We start from the raw sequence: 20,000 nt of genomic DNA, 5'->3' as shown, positions 1-20,000 counted from the left end.
CTCAAAATAAAAATAAAACTACTTATGCACTCGTAAAACAAACTAAAACCAAACTAAAAGATTAAATACAAATTAAAACAAATACAACATTTTGAAAACCATAAAAACTCACATAATGCACAATGCAAAAATAGGAAAATGTTCAATAATGAGGAGCTGATCATATACTGTATGTCTATATGTGCTGATAATATATGTCTGTAATCTAGACATATAGAGCTGATGCAGGGTGGACCTGCAGGGTGACAGAGAGCTGGGGGTGAAGGTCTGTCCGGTGTCAGACTAAAAAGAAAGGATGATGAAATGGACTGGGGAGCCAAAAGGAGACCTCAGCCTTCATAAATAACACTCAGCCTCAGACCCTCCAAACACAATGTACAGTTAAGACAAAGTGGGTGTCTCTTTCTCTCTCGCCACCTTTCTCATTCATTCTCTTTCTCACTCTTTTTCTCTCTCTCTCTCTCTCCACCTCTCTTTTCTCTCTATCTCTATCCACCTATCCATATCTGCCCTCTGGCAATTTCTCCCACACAAACATAGTTCTCCCTCTGGAGTGCAGACTTGAAGTCTTCCCCCCTTTTCACCCTTCCACTTGCTTCATTATCTCTTCTTCTCTCTCTCTCTCTCTCTCTCTCGCTCCGTCGTCCTCCTCCGCTCCTCTTCTCTCCTCAGTGTCACCAAGGACCTTGCTTCATCCCTCTCTCCTCTCCTTGCTCGGCAACGGGCCCTCCCAGGTGAGAAGGCAGCTATCTTTTATGCTTCTTCCTACTTCCCTCCCTCCCTCTCTCCCCCACCCCACTTTCTCTCTCTCCATCTATCTCTCCCTGAATCATCTCTTTGTTTTTAACCTGAACATATTTGTGATAGCATAGGGTAAGCACCATACAGTAGCCGCATATTACTTAAACTTACTATCTCATTCAGTGAAACCTACTATCTCATTTGGTGAAAAGTTGGAAGCTGGTCTACAGCGAAATCGGCACAGGAGGTTACAATAAAATATTATAATATCAAGGGACCTTTTATCATAGGATCTTCCATTATGTGCAGAGAATACAGTTTACAAGACTTATTTATTGCAAATACACACATCAGGTATAGGGTATTGCTTCAAGGTCCAAACCCAGACTATGTTTCTTCTCCTTTATCATCCTTTCAACAACAGTTTTTTCTTCGTACATGTTTGTATTGAGTTTGCATAAATCATAAAGCCGCATGTTCTGAATATACTGTAACATGATACTGGAAACAGTACATGACAGGATAGAGGGGTGTGCATAAATACAGTCAACTTCACACCAAACACCCAATGCTTCTGTCACAGACTGCAAACCCCCCCATTCAACCCCCAGCCCTGTCTCTCTTACCCCAAGAAGGTCTGGAGAACAACAGCCTGATTCACTTCCTGTGGTCTGTAAATGAGAAGACAAATACAGACAAATAAGTAAAAGGTGTTAAAGGAGTAAACAACCCTTTTTCACACACACACACACACACACACACACACACACACACACACACACACACACACACACACACACACACACACACGCAAACACACACACACACACACACACAAACACACATACACACGCACACACACAAACACACAGACACACAGACACACACACAAACACACACACTTTCCACACAAGCAGAAACACTGACTACTTAAGAGGTGAAAACCATAACCACACAACCACACATACAAACTGCTTTACATAGTCTTGCGCTAAACATGCTAGCATACTGGTGCATGGCTGTTTCTCCTCTGCACTGGGGGGCATTAGCATACCCGACAGGCAGTGACACAGATACATTGACTTGCAGAAGACCACATCCTACCATTAACCACATACAGTATTGCACACACAGACACACAGACACACAGACACACACACACACGCAAACACACACACACACACACACACACACACACACACACACACACACACACACACATACCTTTGTACCCACCCACACACACACCTACACTGTTAAACATTTCCTGTGAAAACTACAGCTATTGGCCAGTAACATAGTGTAGGTCTTTTCTAGTATTTTTATCGGCACGGTATTCACAGTATTTAAGTTTCACTTCATCTACATTAAATGATTATAAAAACGTCGACAGTAAGTCACTGTTATGTGTTTTTAGTACTTTTAGTTTTTGAATTTACATCAGGAATAAGCCTACCCATAAGCCTACTGTCATATACAGAAGGGCTGAAGATGAGTGGCCTTCCAACCATTACATCTCCCAGGAGGATATGGCAGATGTAGTGCAAAGACGATCAAACCTATTGGTTTTGTTTACAACATGACTTATTTGTCTGGTGTGTGTTTCTCATGTTCAACAAACGCCTCAAATTAATCTTGAATTTAGCGGGTAACTGGCAGACTTTAAAAATAACCACAACCATCGGACTTACATTTTTCAATGAAATACTTTGGTAAATGATGGTATGTTGTGGCTATATCCATCCTATTTATGCCAATCAGGTCATTTTATTGCCTGTTACATCATTATATAAATGTATGATCTTCCATAGTACTGTCATACTGTTATGCAGGGAGAAACTGTAAATCAATTAATTATGGGAAAGTGTAGCTTATTCAGTGGGAATATTAGGAATGGCACCAATATGGTAATCAATGTCACAAGATCCATTTGGATACTTTTTTGTGTGATTAGCTTAGGAGCCAGATTTCAAACAACTTTCCAACAATGCATATACACACACATGATTTAGCACACACTCTATCTCATACATACACACACATGCATCAGAACACACTCTGTCTCAAACATACACACACACATACACACACACACACACACACACACACACACACACACACACACACACACACGCACACGCACACGCACACGCACACGCACACGCACACGCACACAATTTTCAAATACAAACAGCAGCATTCAAATGTACACATCCAGATCGTCATCAGCCCGTCATGTCTTTGATCAGGCTGTGAGTCTTTGATGGTCTGATATGTCAGGAAGTACAAAAATGGCAACAGATCAATCAAACCCCAAAGCCTAAAGCATCAACATCTCTCTCACTGAGTCACCACTCAAACACATCAAGTGTTTTCAATCGTAATAAACATGTTTTGGCTGCCAATGAGTTTACACATGAAAATAAGGGTGGAAATATAAATAGACAACTCCGGAGAAGAATCAATGAATTAATGCAAGACAGACGGAAAAAAGCTACCGATGCTAGCAGTGTAAAACAGAACTGTGAAACACAGAATAGAGTAACACAGAACAGTGTAAAATAAAGTAGTGCATAACAGAAAGGTGTAACACAGAGCAGTGTAATGCAGAACAGTGAAACACAGAGCAGTGTAACACATAGTAGTGCCTCTGAGAACATGCAGAGAGCAGAGAGATGCAACCTGGGAAGTAACAGTCTCTGGGACGGATCCACTCTGAGTCAGAGCCCGATCAGGGCCAAACCAGGGCCAAACCAGGGCCAGATCAGGGCCAGATCAGAGCCACATCAGGGCCAGATGAGAGCCAGGCCAGGGACAGATCAGCAACAAATAAGAGCCATGCAGTTTAAGAGTATGCTGGTATCATGGAGACGGCAAGACCTTTCTCCGGATCTTTTGCTAATGAGTGTTTCCACCCGCCATCCAACTGTCAATGCATCTCTCCATCCTGCCGTCACACCTCCGTGATCTTACCCCACTACTGAGAGTCATGAAGCAGAAAGCAGGTGTGTGTGTTTGTGTGTGTGTGTGTGTGTGTGTGTGTGTGTGTGTGTGTGTGTGTGAGTGTGTGTGTGCGCGTATGTGTGCGTATGTGTGCGTGTGTGTATGTGTATGTGTGTATGTGTGTGTGCGTGTGTGTATGTGTGTGTGTGTGTGTGTGTGTGTGTCTGTGTCTGTGTCTGTGTCTGTGTCTGTGTCTGTGTCTGTGTCTGTGTCTGTGTCTATGTTTGTTTGTGTTAATCTAAACCAGTCCACCAGGGGCACTCCGGGAATTTTACAGTCCCGTGCTATGGGCAGAAACAGTGTGTATGTATATGGTTATGGTTATGTTTGTGTTGGTTTTTTTCTTCCTGTATATGTTCCCAGCTAGCATGTAGCGTAGAATGTATTGCACAGTTCCATGCATCTAATGGAAGCAGTGTGTGCATGTGTGTGTGTGTGTGTGTCTGTGAGTTAGAGAGGGAGAGAGAGAGAGAGAGAGAGAGAGAGAGATAGTCTGCGTGTGTGCGTGGTTGTGTTGTGGATTGTATTTTCCTGTATGTGTGTTTGCTCAAACCAGTCCACTGCAGGTACTGATAGGAAATACAGTTCCATGCAACTAGTGGAAGCAGTGTGTGTGTGTGTGTGTGTGTGTGTGTGTGTGTGTGTGTGTGTGTGTGTGTGTGTGTGTGTGTGTGTGTGTGTGTGTGTGCAACCATGATGTGTGTTTACAGTGGCGAACCACAACAACAACGGATGCACTCATGCACTAGCACAGACAAGTCCAGTGCAGGATATGAGCTGGGAATCATATGCAAACAATCACATCAGATAACACAGGATAAACATTACGCTAGTTGTGGTCCTCTCTGATTCTCTCTCTCCATCACTCTCTCTATCACTCTCTCTCTCTCACATACACAGACACTCAACCTTTCAGTCTTTCTCTCTCTTACTCTAGCACTAGTTCATGCTCCCTCTCTTACTTTCTCTCCCTGTCTACTCTCTCTCCTTTTCTCTGTCACTCATTCCCCCTCTCCCATACCCCTTCTCTCTCTCTCTCTATCTATATCTCTCTCTCACACACATACACACACACACACACACACACACACACACACACACACACACACACACACACAGAGAGCCTGGATGTGCTCATTGTTCCTGGCATTTACTCACCTGTCACCACCCTCTCTGGGTCTTCATCCCTCTCAGCTCTGTCTATTTTCCTCTACTACATTTCTGCAAACTCCTCTCTTTCTCTCCCCCTATTTACCACCCCCCCCCCCCCCCCCCCCCCCCCCCCCCCCATCCGTCTCTCTCTTTCTCTCTCTCTCTCTCTCTTTCTCTGTGCTAACACCTGAGCCTGTTCTTGTCCTCCCTAATATTCCTTCCTGTCTGACTGAATGAGTCACCAGGGTGACGGAGAGACAGGCTGCTCCAGCAGTGTGTGCAGTTGTGAGTCAAAGAAATATAGAAGGGGAGAGGGAGAAATGAAAAAAGAGATGAAAAGCAGGAGAGGGAGAGACTGTCACACTTAGATGTGTAAGTAAAAATCCTTCAAAATCTTTCACTCACATGTCTCAGTCATCCAGTCTAATATGGCATACACACACACACACACACACACGCGCGCACGCACGCACGCACGCACACACACACACACACACACACACACACACACACACACACACACACACACACACACATACGCACATGCAAGCAAACACGCACACACACATACACACTATGCTACAATACTCTCACGCTCCCCATGCAAGTAGTGACGCTCATTCATCTCTAGCACATCGACCTGCACAGAAAAAAAATCCACTCTCACTCTAAAAGCTTCTCCCCCACCCTTCTGCCTTCAGGATATTTTCCCCACCTGCCCGGGTCCTGTACGTTCATCAGCAGCAGCACAGCACCAGTTAGAGGCGAGAAGAGCGAGAATCCCTTGACAGGCGCTGGTCTCTAGCGGCAAATACAAATCCCACAAGCGCCACAGTGGAGCATAAACATGATGTAACAATGTTAAAAGCTATGCAGCGGCTTTCTTTAAGGCGCTGGAGCTTGACTTGAGAGCCAGGGGGTGTATGCGTTAGAATTAGAATATTTGAATATGTTTCGAATCTGTTCTGCAAATAAGTTCTGCGCCGCCTGAACCAAAACTGAAAAAGTCAGAGAACTCAGAAGAGCACCACTTGTGACGGAAATCGTTTTAACTGTCAAACCACAATAGGCTACAAGTACCAACATGGGTGTCACCGCCAGTCACCAGGACATAAGGGATTTAAAATGATTACCCCATATTGCAAAATGCATTTAAACAGATCATGGGATTATAAATTGGGCGTTCCAGAACGGTTAAATATTTTCAAGACAACTGGTGCAAAGCATTTTACTATTCTTCACATAAGTAGTTCTATCATAAAAAGTGCTGTATGATATATCGTAATAAAGTAAAACCGACTAGAAAATATATACTGATAGAAAAAAATAGACGACTCTTTGAGAAAGCAGACACGATGGTGTGACAGTGAATAAACCCAACAGTGTGAAACTGTAAGCTAATAAGCTAATCGGGCTCACCTGAAATGTGTGTCGAAGCATACAGCAAACGTTTGCAAGTTTCCCCTTGTTTCCGAACACAGTAGGCATGTTTCCTTCACTGGTCAATCCTTGTGCCCATCTCAGTAAAGCTATACCGAGCCAGCACGGGGGCGTACAACCAGCGCACAATGGACTGCCGGGAGCGTCACCGTGTCACGCATCGAAGAATCACGAAGACGGTGTTTCCGTAAGATCTTGCGAAGGGTGGAGGCGGGCCAGCGAGAGCCACTTGTATGATACACACAGGAACAGAGGAGGGCAGATATCGCAATATAACAGCTAACCGATTTGGAAAAGGATACGATTGAATTACAACGCGTTCTGAGCACATTGATCATTTCAAGGAAAATGCTTTACATTCTCAGATTTTTTTTAATTAACTGGATTAATGAAAGTGATTAGCCACCGCCCCATTAGACACCAATTACGCATCCAGTGTTTGGCATCGGCAAAATACCTGTGTTGTTCAGTGGCTTGTGGTGTAGCCTATTGCTAGTAAACAACATTCCAGTTCAACTCCAGTTTATCAGTGATGAAATGAAACAGATTACAGCAAGGCAGTATAGACCGCCTGCATTGCTAGGTTTGACAGAGGAAGCCCCCACCGTCTCTCTCAGCCTCCCCCTTTCCCCCGAGACATTAGACGCTTCCCTCTGACGGAGAATGATTTCCATGCATCACCCAGCGTCTCATTTCGCTACTCCAAGACAGCGGAGCCGGGAAAACATCATAAATAGCATTTTACCGCCCCGCTGTCGTGGCGTTGAGAGTTGCCAGAGTGTTGTCTATGTGCGTGTGGTTAATCGGTGGGGGTCTATGGTTAACTAATACATTGCAGACACATACCGAAAACGCTGGAAGAGACAGAGAGCCCGGTCTCTTGTGGGAATGTGGAAGTTTGTTTGTGTGTGTGTTGGGGAGAGGAGGAGGAGGAGGAGGAGGAGGGGTGGCAAGAGAGAGAGAGAGAGAGAGCAAGAGAAAGAATGTGTGGTTCTCCACATGTGCTGGAATGATTTTACTGTGTCCAGTGTCATTGGTTTATCGATCACTTCCAAACACCATAAATAACACCTTAAAAAAAACAAGCCAGCAGGAACAGATCTGAGAGGCACGTTAGTAGAGTTGAGGGAGATTTATGGTGATGTTGGACCAGACACACCTTCACTGTCCCAGTCTATTGATCTGAACAAATACACAGCGAGACCCACATGGGAGGTGGGTGGGTGTGAGGGAGTATGTTTGACAGAGGGACTGTATATGTGTGTGAGTGTGTGTGTGTGTGTGTGTGTGTGTGTGTGTGTGTGTGTGTGTGTATGTGCATGTGTGTGAGTATGTATGTGACAGAGATAAAGTGTGTGTGTGTGTGTGTGTGTCAGAGAGAGGGAGAGAGAGTGTGTGCGTTTATGTATTTGTGTCGTGTGTGTGTGTGTGTGCAGTGCCTTTAGATCCATGGTTCCACAATGACAATGAAGAAGATGCTTTTACCTCTTGACCTCCGAAGGCCCAAAGAATAAAAAAATCATATTTGTCTTTATTTAAAAGATATCTGCCCCTTGAAACAACAAGCTCTCTCTCTCTCTCTCTCTCTCTCTCTCTCTCTCTCTCTCTCTCTCTCTCTCTCTCTCTCTCTCTCCAGACCCCCGTTTCTCTCTCCCCCCTCTTTCTTTCCAGTGCAATGCAGCAGCACGTCTCATGGGAAGGTGTCACATTTCCTGTGGTTGAATTTGGCTGTGGTGCCAGAGGGCCCTGGGGATCCTTTGGGGGGGGGGGGGGGGGGGGAGGGGGGGGGGGGGGGTTCTTGTTTCTGGTGCTCTTTCCTGGGACGGCCCCTTCCACATTCCCCCCTACCCCTTTTTTCCAGCCTGGTGCTGGACCTCACCCCAAGGGACACCTGTGGCTGGCTGGATCAGTGCAATATTGCAGGCACTTATCCCAAATTCCCCTTTGTGCGCGCGCACACACACACACACACACACACACACACACACACACACACACACACACACACACACACACACGTGATGTATATGAAAATCCTAAACCCCTACAGCATTACTATGACAAACACAAATGCATAAAAATACATACACAGACATGCACTTTTGTAAAGAAACAAACTAAAACGCAATACATAATTCAGTCACAGTGTACAAACACACTTCAACACGCACACACAAACATCCCTTCCTCCATGCACATATTACATAAACACACACAATCACAGACACGCAGATACATGCACCCCTATCCTCATGTGCACTCACACAAACACACACACACCAATACCCCCCTCTACCCTCATGCACACGCGCACACACACACACACACACACACACACACATACACTCACTGTTTTGCTTCCTCATATCAGCACATCTGGTATGTGAGCCAAATGAATTACTAACTGTGAGTCATCATTTTCAAAAACACCCTCCTATTTCTCTTTTCTCTTATGGTATTTCATCAGGGGGGGCTCTGTTAGACAATCCAAGTCCGAACTCCACTCTAATTTGCCAAAAATGTGTGTGTATGTGTCCATGTGTATATATTTGTGTGTGTGTGTGTTTATAATTGTCTGTGTGTGTGTGTGTATATGTGTGTGTGTGTGTGTGTGTGTGCATGTATGTGTGTGTGTGTGTGTGTGTGTATGTGTGTGTATGTATGTGTGTGTGTGTGTGTGTGTGTGTGTGTGTGTGTGTGTGTGTGTGTGTGTGTGTGTGTGAACGAGAGAAAGACAGGACATACAGAAGGAAAGACAGTATAGAATTGTACTGTATATGTGTGAATGTGTGTTTGTGAACCATAGTGAGAATTTGTGCTGTCTGGTGTGAAACTGTGCCTGCAAGGGACACACAGCACCAAACAGCACCAACAAGGGAAGACTGATTGAACGGTGTGCCAAGGTGCAGGATACACCCTCAGAAATAAACACACACACACACACACACATACGAGCGCCCGCATGTGTGTCTCTGAGGATGTGGTTGCTGTGAGTGTGCCATGTGTGTGTGCCATGTGTGTGTGCCTGTTTCTGAGTGAACATCTATGCATTTTAGAATTATTGTGTGCATATATATTGTATATATATATATATTGTGTATATCTATATATAAATATATATACAGTATATGTATGTTAGTGCTAGTGTGTGAGTGTTTGTTTCTGCGTAAGTGTGCATGTACATATTTACGTGTATGTGTCTCTATGGGTGTGTGTCTCTATGTGTGTGTGTGTCTATGTGTGTGTGTGTCTCTATGGGTGTGTGTGTCTCTATGAGTGTGTGTGTCTCTTTGTGTGTGTATACCAGGTGGGGAGTGCATCAGTCTTTTTGTGGCTTATCTGTCCAGATGTGCTCCCCCCCACACCAACCCCCCGCCCCTACAGTCATAACTCAGGCGGGGCGGTCTCTGCCCGTGACCCCTCCATCATCCCTCACCGCCTCAGGGGAGCACAGCCCAGCGCAGCCCCAACACCTGCAGCTGAAGACAACACATTTCAATACAGGGGATAAAAATAACCCGCAACTCCAGTTCCAGTCTCCTCTGCTGCTAGCACTACTACTAATCACAGTTGTTGCTACTGGTACAGGATAGCACTTGTGAAGCAACAGAAAAAGAGTAGGCGTACCTAACCTAGACATAGGTATTTGGACCCGACATGGAATAATCAAGGGATATTCAGGACATGAACAAAGAAAACTTCCATCAGTTTAATGTGCCTCTTGCGAAAGAGGCTAGTGTTTTTTTCCCTTGGACATTACTGTTGGACATTTCCCCAGACATTTCCTTTGACGTTATCTTGGATGTCTTTTTATGATAGTCAGTCTGGGCCAGTGAAGAGCTTTTAGTATGTGATAATATTCTCAAGGGCGGGTGGAAACAGGAAAAGCTCTCCGTGTAAGTTTGTGTTTTTAATTTGTCCATTTATCCAGACCCAGGAGAGGCAGCAGGACGCCTTAATGCAGCGGCACAGTTTAACAGGGCTCTCACCGTTTGAGCAGATGACAGGTAAAGTGTGTTTGCATGAGTGCTGCACGTCATGTGGCGCGTGCGTGCGTTCCTGCACGCGCGTGTGTGTGTTTGTAGCAGTCAGAACACTACAGTGAGTTATGAAGTTATTATCTCTCCCACGCAAGATGCGGGAGTGTGGTGCATTATGATAAATCAGAGATGAAAAGACAGTCATAAAAGAGTAATAAAAATCAATAAAAAGCTGTTTGCACACACACGTGTGCTCTGTCGAGGAGGCCTCAGAGGTAGGTGGAGTGTGTGTGTGTGTGTGTATGTGTGTGTGTGTGTGTGTGTGTGGAGGGGTAGGCTGGGGGTTATGAGAGTTGAGTTGTCCTGCCACCATGAAGACTGTTAATGTACTTCCCCCTAATGAAAGTGGGTGATAGAGCTTCCACACACACACACTCAAGCACACACTCTCTCTCTTTCTCTCTCTCTCTCACACACAAACACACACACACTCTCTCTCTCACACACACACACACACACACACACACACACACACACACATACACACTCAAGCACACACTCTCGCTCTCGCTCACACATACACACACACACTCAAGCACACACTCTCTCTCTCTCTTACACCACACACACACACTCAAGCACACACACGTTTTCTTATTCTCATAGACACTATCTGTCTCTCTCTCTCTCACATACACACACACACTCACACACACACACACACACACACACACACACACACACACAAAAGCACACAGTCTCTCTGACACACACACATACACACTCAAGCACACGCTCTCGCTCACACATACACACACACAGTCAAGCACACTCTCTCTCTCTCTCTCTCTCTCTTACACCACACACACACACACACACACTCAAGCACACACTCTCTCTCTCACACAAACACACACACATGCTTCCTTATTGTCATAGACACTATCTGGCTCTCTCTCTCTCTCACACACACACACACACATACACACATACATGCTTCCTTTTTCTCATACACACTATCTGTCTCTCTCTCTCACACACACACACACACACACACACACACACACACACACACACACACACACACACACACACACACACACACACACACACACACACACACACACACACACACACACACACACAAACACACACATACACACACACAATTTCACATTCACTTATGAGTCTTCATGAACTACCAGTCTCTGCTCCTCCTTATTTCCTAGAAACTGCAATGATGGTGTAACTCCATTTGAAAGAAATAGGAATAGTCATATTGGCTACATTGAAACCAGTACAGTTAGATGGAAAGCAAAAATGCGAAGACAAAGAAAGAGAAAACATAAATATTTTATTAAACAACAATGCACTCTGGTCTTTAAGAGGTCAATAAATGTATCTTATTTTCAAAAGCACAGTAGAGAAGTAGACAAGAGTGAAAAAAGAGAAACTGAATACGTGAGGGAGGGCGGGCGGCCAGTAGAAGCACAGAGAGCATGAGAGTGGGCAGGAGAGACCAGGTTAGGAGAGAGAGCGGAGACGGACTAACCCCTGAGGTGGCAACCCTTGGTTACAGCTCCTGGTGATGACTGGTCCTTGGAGACCAGGTTGTCCCTCACGGGGGGCCTTGAGGACTGTCTCCCGGCCTCCGTTGCTCTCTGCAGTAGCAGCGTGCCTCTCTCCACACCAACCAACGCATCCCTCCATCTCCATGGTTACCCCCTGGGAACGCAGATTCCTCCAGGTGGGCACACAGGGTGACAGGTGAGGGGGAGGAGGGGAGGTAAACAAACAAACATACACACACAGACACTCTCTCTCTCTCTCTCCCTCACACACTCACATGAACACATTCTCTCTCTCTTCCTCAAACACTCACATGAACACATTCTCTCTCTCTCTTCCTCAAACACTCACATAAAAGCATGCACACACACTCACACACATACATACACACACACACACATTCTCTCTCTCTCCCTCACACACTCACATAAAAACACACACGCACACACTCACATACACACACATCATTCATTCACATGCACACCCACACACCTACAAACACACAGACATACACAAACACACACACTCTCTCTCTCTCTCCCTCACACACTCACATAAACACACGCACACACACTCACATACAAACAAACACATATCATTCACACACACACACACACACACACACACACACACACACACACACACACACATACACACTCCAACCACAGATGGCATTTGTTTGATTTAGATCACAGATACGTAGGTTTCCTGTACATTTTATTAATTATATTCTTCTTTGGAAAGATAATACATTTAAGGCCTTTGTCAAGTATTGTGCGTCACAGTAGATACTGTTTGTGAACCCGCTGGTTATTGGACGGGGACATAGTGTGTCTGAAGGACACTAACAGGAAGGCCATTTATGAAAATTATATCATGAAGCTGAATCAAAACATCAATCGTTCTGATGTGTGTACTGAAACATCTATCAATCAGTCTAAAGGGCCATGTGATTTGTGTGGTGCGTACATGGCATTTTGAAAATGTGTTCTCTTCTTCGGCCTACAGTATGCTAACCTCAAAAACATTGTTTGGACCATTGTTCAATCAGAATCAACTTGGAAAAGCAGGTAAAACTATACCCACTTCTGAAGCTGCAAACGCCTGCTACGAAAGAGGGACAGGTAGCCGGGACCTGAAGAGGGACAGGTAGCCGGCCTCTGTGATAGGGTCAGGTATCGACAGCAGCCTACCAACGCAGGGCATCAAATGTCACAGACTACAAGGTAAAAGAGCGCCACCTTGTGGATACCATCTGAATTGCAAAATGTGGAACCACACTGATGTATATCAAACAAGGAGGTTTGAGAATCCTCGTGCTAAACAAACAAACACATTTGTTGGGGTTTGGAGCATCTAAAAATAATCTCGGAGTCAAGCATCAAACACAGAGAATAACCTATAACCAAGAGCTTTCCACGTAAATGTATTCTCTGTGAGATTTTATTTCAGGCTAAAATCCAAAAGAAATCAGCATACTGACTGACAAGATTTGGGATATGAAAATGTGTAATCATATAGCCTCTATTTAAAACTCTCCATTGGCCTTTCCAGCGATAGGCTGAGCACCGGCATATCATGCAAAATTATGGGTTGTTTCAACAAAGCACGCAAAAAAGCTTCTGAGGTCAACTGGCCGGACAGACAAATGGACCTGTCTGAGCCCGTGATGTCATCTGCCGGAAGATGTGGAGTGGCGGCTGCTGCAGGTTGTTATGTTCCAGGGAAGGCGTTTGACAGCTTGCCAGTGGGCTCGAAAAAAACTGAGGAGAATAGACCCTGGCTTCCCCGTTACTAGGAAAGAGGCGTCATCTGGCTCCATAGAAAGAAGGGGAGTGTTTATTTGCCGTCGGTGTTTAAGCTTTTGTCCTGTATAGCTTACCTAAAGAGGAGATGTTTTTTATTTTGACAAACGGTTGATTTATATTAGAGGTAGGCTAAGGCTTTTTTCTATCTTCGACGCACCGCTGGTTGAGGTTTCGTCGTCAATGTGACCATGAATCCGGCTGAGCAGACGGTGACATGGCTCATCACCCTCGGCGTGCTGGAATCGCCGAAAAAGACCATTTCGGACCCCGAAGGTTTCTTGCAGTCGTCGTTAAAAGATGGTGTGGTTTTATGCAGGCTTCTGGAGCGACTGCGTCCAGGTACAACAGAGAAAGTGAGTAGCCCACATCATTTTGGCTCATCCTGCCGCATTGGCCCCGCTCATTCTGTATGTGTGTGTTTATCTATCCAGACGCTTTCTCTGTCCGCGGCATAATGCTTGAATATCCGGCCTCTCTCAGTCCTCTGGCTTATGAAATGGATATTTTTTGTAGGTCACAAGCACATTGGTTATTATCCGATAAACAACAGATCACAACAGCACACACAATCAAGACCCCCGCATTATGGCTAGCCCAATATGCGCCAACGCTGAGGTGTTTAGAGCGAGTCTTTCTCAGACGCGGCGGGTAAATATCTGTTGCAGGAAGCTATAGATAATTGTTGTAGCCGACTGACACATTTACAAGGGGTTAGGCCTTTATTGTTTCATTTCATACAGTGGATTTTAGCGTTAGACGTGTTGTATCACGATTTATCTGAACATGTATGTCAATTACTTGCTAGCTTATCTATTTGGACATAGCCTAACCTATTGTGCCAGGGGTGAACCCCTTGGAAATTGCATTACAATGGTTTTCGGAGTGGTTTGCAGGAATGTAATCTGCATCTGATACAGATTAACGGGGATGCTACAGATTAATTTTATGTCTCGTATACTTCAAGCGTGGGCCGCCATTGACTGCAAAAAGACAGCACAAAAGGACCCTTTCCACATTTAAAGAAACAGGGCAGAGTTTTAGGGTGTGCACAGTGCACACACACACACACCATTAGCTTGCCTCTAAGACTGCACGCACAATTGGTCTCATAGTCAGTCAAGTTTGATAGGCTATTAACAATTGATCAACAGGCTATGTTACCTGTTATGCAAAAGGTGTCTGAGCAAATCGTTTTTTTTTAGCCAAGGGTCAATTCTGAGGATACGCAAGATAATTAATATCCAGTCCTTTAAACCAGTCACCATTTAAGTCAAACAAAGAATCCAGTTTGGCTAATATTATTTGTGTCCGAAGAACTGTGAAACTGATCAAAGATCGTTGTGTAGGTCTATAGCCTAAACTGAATATGTGATTGCTTAAACCGAGCCCAATAACTGACTAACCCTATTAAACAAAGTGACCAGTCCGTCACTACATTGCATAAGCTGCACATCGTATTAATTAAGGCAGACTAGGTGAAGAAGTAGGCAGAAAATTAGAGCTTTTCCAGATTCAGATTTTCAAGTAGCCTCCTCTCCATGCCTTCAGAGTTCAGATTCGTTTAGCCCGCCTTTCCAGTGTCCCTTCAATAATGCTGTGCCATTCTGTGGTGTCCTTTATGAAAACGTCATTTCCCTCGCTCAACCCCTCACTTCCCTGAGACGGGATTTGTTCGTGGGACTGTTTGAGTGCAAGAGATGTAGGAAGGCGAGGGACCTTACGTCCAAGTCAATTCGGCTCGCGTCCTCTTTCTTGTTGAATTGTTATCGAGCTAGGGAATAAAGCACCCCGCGTAAAGCTTGCACTTTTTGCTGAAATTTGCATTTCTATTTAAAAATCTAGATTTACCAGGAACCTAAGAACGACAACGAGTGCCTGAACAACATCAAGGAGTTTCTCAAAGGCTGTGTCGCGTTTCGTGTCGAGGTAAGCTATTATTATTTACTTGTGTATGTTAGTGTTTTATAAGCAACAACTGTTTTATCGCAAATTTCATCCGTATGATATCCAGCGCCTTGGGTATTTTATGAGAGAGCAGCGTGGACTGTAGCCTACTGGTGATACTGGATAGGAAGCAAACAATCAACAAAGGGGACCCGGAGAACTGGCCGTGGGAGGCTGGACTGGTTCGAATGCAGTCTCAAGTAACTGACTGAAAGAAAGAAAGCCCTGTATTGCCGATAATCAGCCAACCTTACAACAAACCTCGTCGAGATGTATTTTCCACAACAGTAGCAACAATTAAAAACACATTGTATGCAGCATTTAGCTTGCGAAGTTGCGATTCATGGATGTCAGGTTAACAGTCTACAAATCTATTACCGAGGAGAACACTTTATCTGAAAGGCTTCTGTGTATCTGTGCGTGGCATTGTCGTTTCTTCTCTCCACTGGCCTCCTTGACTTGGGCGCAGCAACGAGTCATTGCTCTGGCCGCAAGCGAAAATTATCGCTTCACTTACTCTGGATTTGCTTTGCTGAAAATGTCAGGGAAGGTGGTCGTCAAACTGTCGGTCTGAGAATTGTTTGACTCCTGCATTTGAGTCACCAGATAACACCCAAGGCAGCACAACTATTTTGTATGTTTGTTGACAAACACACAGTGTTCCAATGCACCCATGAACTAACCTAAAGTGCATCCCACCAAAATAATAAAGTAATAAGAAAGTCTGTAGAATTCTGAACATTTGTTATATTAGGATTTGATATATATATTCTAGAAATAGTCAGTGTTTGAAGTTTATTATTTTGATTAGTAAACTGTGTAGGTTGTTGAAGCAAAACTTGGCCCTTTAAGACTGATTTGTACTGTCACATCGGAGCCAGTAAAGGCCGGAAATCTGATGGGTTTGTGTTATGTAATTTATAGCCGGTATATGCACATCAAAACATTATAAAAAAGCTACAATCCTAGTATTAATATGAAGAATTGTCCAGTAGGCATTAGAAAATGTGCTGTATGTTGAAGGTGAGGCACAAAGAGACAGGCAGACGTGTATTATGCGCATCTATTATGTGGCAGATGGGCCTGGTGTAATGTTTGTTTGGGGTCCTTGTAGCACAGAGGAGGGAGGGCCCCTAACCCATATGGATGCCCCTTCATATAGTGTCAGAACCCAGGGGTCCTCTTAACCACAGTTCAGTTGGAATGGTTTTTATGTTGTTGTTTTACGACCTTTTGCTGCTCAAATCTGCCTTCCTTCTGCCGTGACGGTGATTTAGGTTTGCTTTGCTGTTGTTGGTGCTGTTTAGTGTCTTTGTGGTGCATTTGTTGTGTGTACAATGGCCCATATTTTATGTAGATGTCATTGTAATATAAATATATATATATATGGTTAAAAGCCCTTGAGAAGGGAGTAAACAATGGATCGTATATTTTACCCATGGAGGTGTATTCACATCCTACAATCCCTTGTGATCTTGAGAAGACAGGAGTGGTTGGATGCAGCCATCACCTCGTGATGTATCATGCAGACTCTCTCTCTCTCCCTCTTTGTCTCTCTCCCTTTCTGTCTCTCTCTCCCTCTCTCTCTCTCTCTCCCTCTCTATTATATTTAAGTCCCAAAATATCAAATTAGGTGCTATCAACAGCAATTAGAAGGTGTCCCGCCAGGCTTTTTTTGGTGTAATAGGGACGGGGTGATTCAGCGCTTCTGTGAATACCCACTCAGAGCCTGAGGGCTCGGGGGAATTCAATCAGGTAATTTGGTGTTTAGATGTCATTGTGTCTCGGTTGCCTCCATAAGCCAAATTGCTTCATTAGATTTCTCCCTCGGCTGGATACGTAGCCATCAGAGTCACAACACACATACAACGTGATGAGAGTCAGAGATCATAAAGTGAAGGTCTTTGCATTGTCGGCGCTCCTTGCATTACCCTGGCTGCTTCCAAAGCGAGAGGTCCAAGATGGTTGCCCCCCCCCCCCCCCCCCCCCCCCCCTCCAAGTTTGTTTACTGTTTTACCAAGATGGTTACTCACTCCTGAGGGGATCAGAATCTGTTTAGGTTGAGATCATCCTGATTATCCACATGCTCAGATCTAGCCTGATCTACCCCCTAGTCGCCCTGTCTCTTCGAACTTGTTCTCAGCTGACCTGGTTGCACTGCTGGTGAATTTGTCATATTCCCATTCAGGCCAATGGCCACCAGCCCCCTCAAACCACCCTTTCCTCCTGAGGTATTTGGCCTTAAAAACAGGGGCCTGGATGATTTGAGGCCAGATCCAGCGCAGCATTCTTTTGCCCCTCTGATAAGCAGAGATGGAACGTAGCCCCGCCACACACACACACACACACACACACACACACACACACACACACACACACACACACACACACACACACACACACACACACACACACACACACACCTCCTGCTTGTGCTTACTAGTGGAGGTCTGCTTTGGCTCTGGAATTTGCCGTCAAACAATAAGGAAGCGCAGTCTGATGGTTTATGATAAGTGAAGGTTGTTGGGATGGGGGTTGTGTGTGTGCTTGTGTGTGTGTGCTTGTGTGTCTGTCTGTGTGTGTGTGTGTGTGTGTGTGTGACTTGGCTTCAGGTTTTCCTCTTGTGTAGGTTCCCCACTCCCCTGTCTTATTTGGGTTTTCAGAGACCCCCTGTCCTCTGACCTCAGTGGACTGACTAACTCAGGCAGGACCCAGTGTTCAGATGTGGTTCTGATTCAGGCAGGACCCAGTGTTCAGATGTGGTTCTGATTCAGGCAGGACCCAGTGTTCAGATGTGGTTCTGATTCAGATTCAGATTGCCTCTCCGGCTATGCTTCTCACTCACTCTGTTAGTTACTCTGTTTTTCTGTCTCGTTTTTTTGCTCCATATTTCTCTTCACGTCTCTGCATTCTCTTTATATGTCTTCTCTTTCTTCCTGTCTATCTCTCTGTATGTCTACGTCTCTATGTTTGTGTGTCTATTTCTCTATCTGTCTTCCTCTGAGCCTCTTTCTCTATCTCTCTGTCTCTCTCCTTCCTCTCTCCCTCCTCCTCCTCACTCTTTAGTGTCTCTATAGAGAGCTGGTGTGCTGTAATGCACTGGGTAGGGGCAGGGCTAGGTTGGCAGTGCCCAGGCTCCAGCTGTGTGATGCCCAGACAAGCTTCCCTTTGTGCTGTGTGTGTGTGTCTCTGGTCTTGAGGAGAGTCTGTGTGCTGTTTGGCATGGCGGCCATGATGCCTCTAGGATAACTGCAGTGCAGTCATGTCTGATTCATGATCACCCCAGTGTTGGGGTTAAGTGCCCCCTCACCCTCCCCGACTCGGCGCTCTGCTTCATATTCAAGGATGAACTCGTAAATTCAGCCCTATATGGTATGGATTCGTGATGGGTCTCTTCATGCACATTTTAGTTCAAAGGCGTGGGATGACGTATATAGTCATTTAGTAGGAATTTCTTAAAAAAAAATATTAATAATCATAGACTTCCTGATGGTGAAAGTGAGGCATTTGTCTTGGCGTGTTTATATCCACACATGAGCCAGTGGACAGTTGAGCTGGGCCGAGTTCCTGCTTGCTGTAATGAGTCAGCACTGAATCTAACAGTCATGGAAAAATTGATTTTAGAGTGGAGATAAAGGGGAAACATTAAGCAGGCTGTGGCCTGTGGATAGGTAACAGTGAGAGGGTAAGAGTGAGAGGGAAAGGGTGAGAGGGTAAGAGTGAGAGGGAGAGGGAGAGGGTGAGAGTGCTATCTTTTCCCTATTTGTTGTGAAAGCACCACAGCATAGGCACCTTTTGCAACCACAGCATAGTCACCTTTTGCAACACAGCCACAGTACTTTCCACTAGTGTCATATTTTGCATTAGTGAAGAAATGTGGATTGAGTATACCCTCCTACTAGTATAGTGTATTGGTTGTATAGTATACTAGTTTATAGTATTATTGCATCATATCATGTAGTATGTTATCGTATGGTATAGTTTAGACTATCTGCAGAGGTCCATGATGCATTGCTCAAGATTGTACAGATGCCAGTAGATACTAGATAGTATAGGTCAATCATTGGCAGTTGGGTTTTGATTGTGTTGTGTAAGCTAAGTGTTGTTCTCAGTTAGAGGGAAGCGGCAATGGTGCTGCTGTTGTTGTTTGTACAAATTGCTACTTTACAGCACTCAAGGCCAGTCATTCATTTCTAATTAGGCTTTGGGATGTTAGTTACAGCCGCTTTAGCCCCACAGGCCTTCTGTACAGATGTGTTTTTGTACTGTGCAGGATGGCTTTTGAATGTTTGCGGAAATCAGTGAGCACTAATCAGAACTCTTTAGAAAGTGTTAAAGACTAGTGCACCGCTGTCATATTTGA

At 44.8% G+C, this 20,000-nt stretch overlaps 2 protein-coding genes across 9 annotated transcripts in view; one reads left to right on the top strand and one right to left on the bottom strand.

Moving 5' to 3' along the window:
* Nucleotides 1-6,384, bottom strand: part of aff3 (AF4/FMR2 family, member 3) — a gene marked incomplete at its 5' end in the record, with an annotated part of 31,113 nt that extends 24,729 nt beyond the window's left edge. Inside the window, 2 exons of the mRNA XM_080838258.1 lie at nt 1,368-1,412; nt 6,316-6,384. Of these exons, the coding sequence (XP_080694384.1) occupies nt 1,368-1,412; nt 6,316-6,384 (114 nt within the window). The remainder of the gene's footprint in view (nt 1-1,367; nt 1,413-6,315) is intronic.
* Nucleotides 6,385-13,869: 7,485 nt separating this feature from the next.
* The window catches only part of arhgef7a (Rho guanine nucleotide exchange factor (GEF) 7a), a gene marked incomplete at its 3' end in the record, with an annotated part of 26,196 nt that continues 20,065 nt past the window's right edge, over nt 13,870-20,000 (top strand). For all 8 annotated transcript variants that reach the window (XM_080839341.1, XM_080839339.1, XM_080839345.1 and 5 more), the window contains exons 1-2: nt 13,870-14,046; nt 15,536-15,619. In XM_080839341.1, the coding sequence (XP_080695467.1) occupies nt 13,882-14,046; nt 15,536-15,619 (249 nt within the window). In that variant the 5' untranslated portion in view covers nt 13,870-13,881. The remainder of the gene's footprint in view (nt 14,047-15,535; nt 15,620-20,000) is intronic.

Source organism: Sprattus sprattus (genome assembly GCF_963457725.1).
Source record: "Sprattus sprattus genome assembly, chromosome: 5".
NCBI classification, from domain to species: domain Eukaryota; kingdom Metazoa; phylum Chordata; class Actinopteri; order Clupeiformes; family Clupeidae; genus Sprattus; species Sprattus sprattus.
Note: the sequence above shows the minus strand (reverse complement) of the source record. Positions and strands in the feature narration are given on the sequence as shown.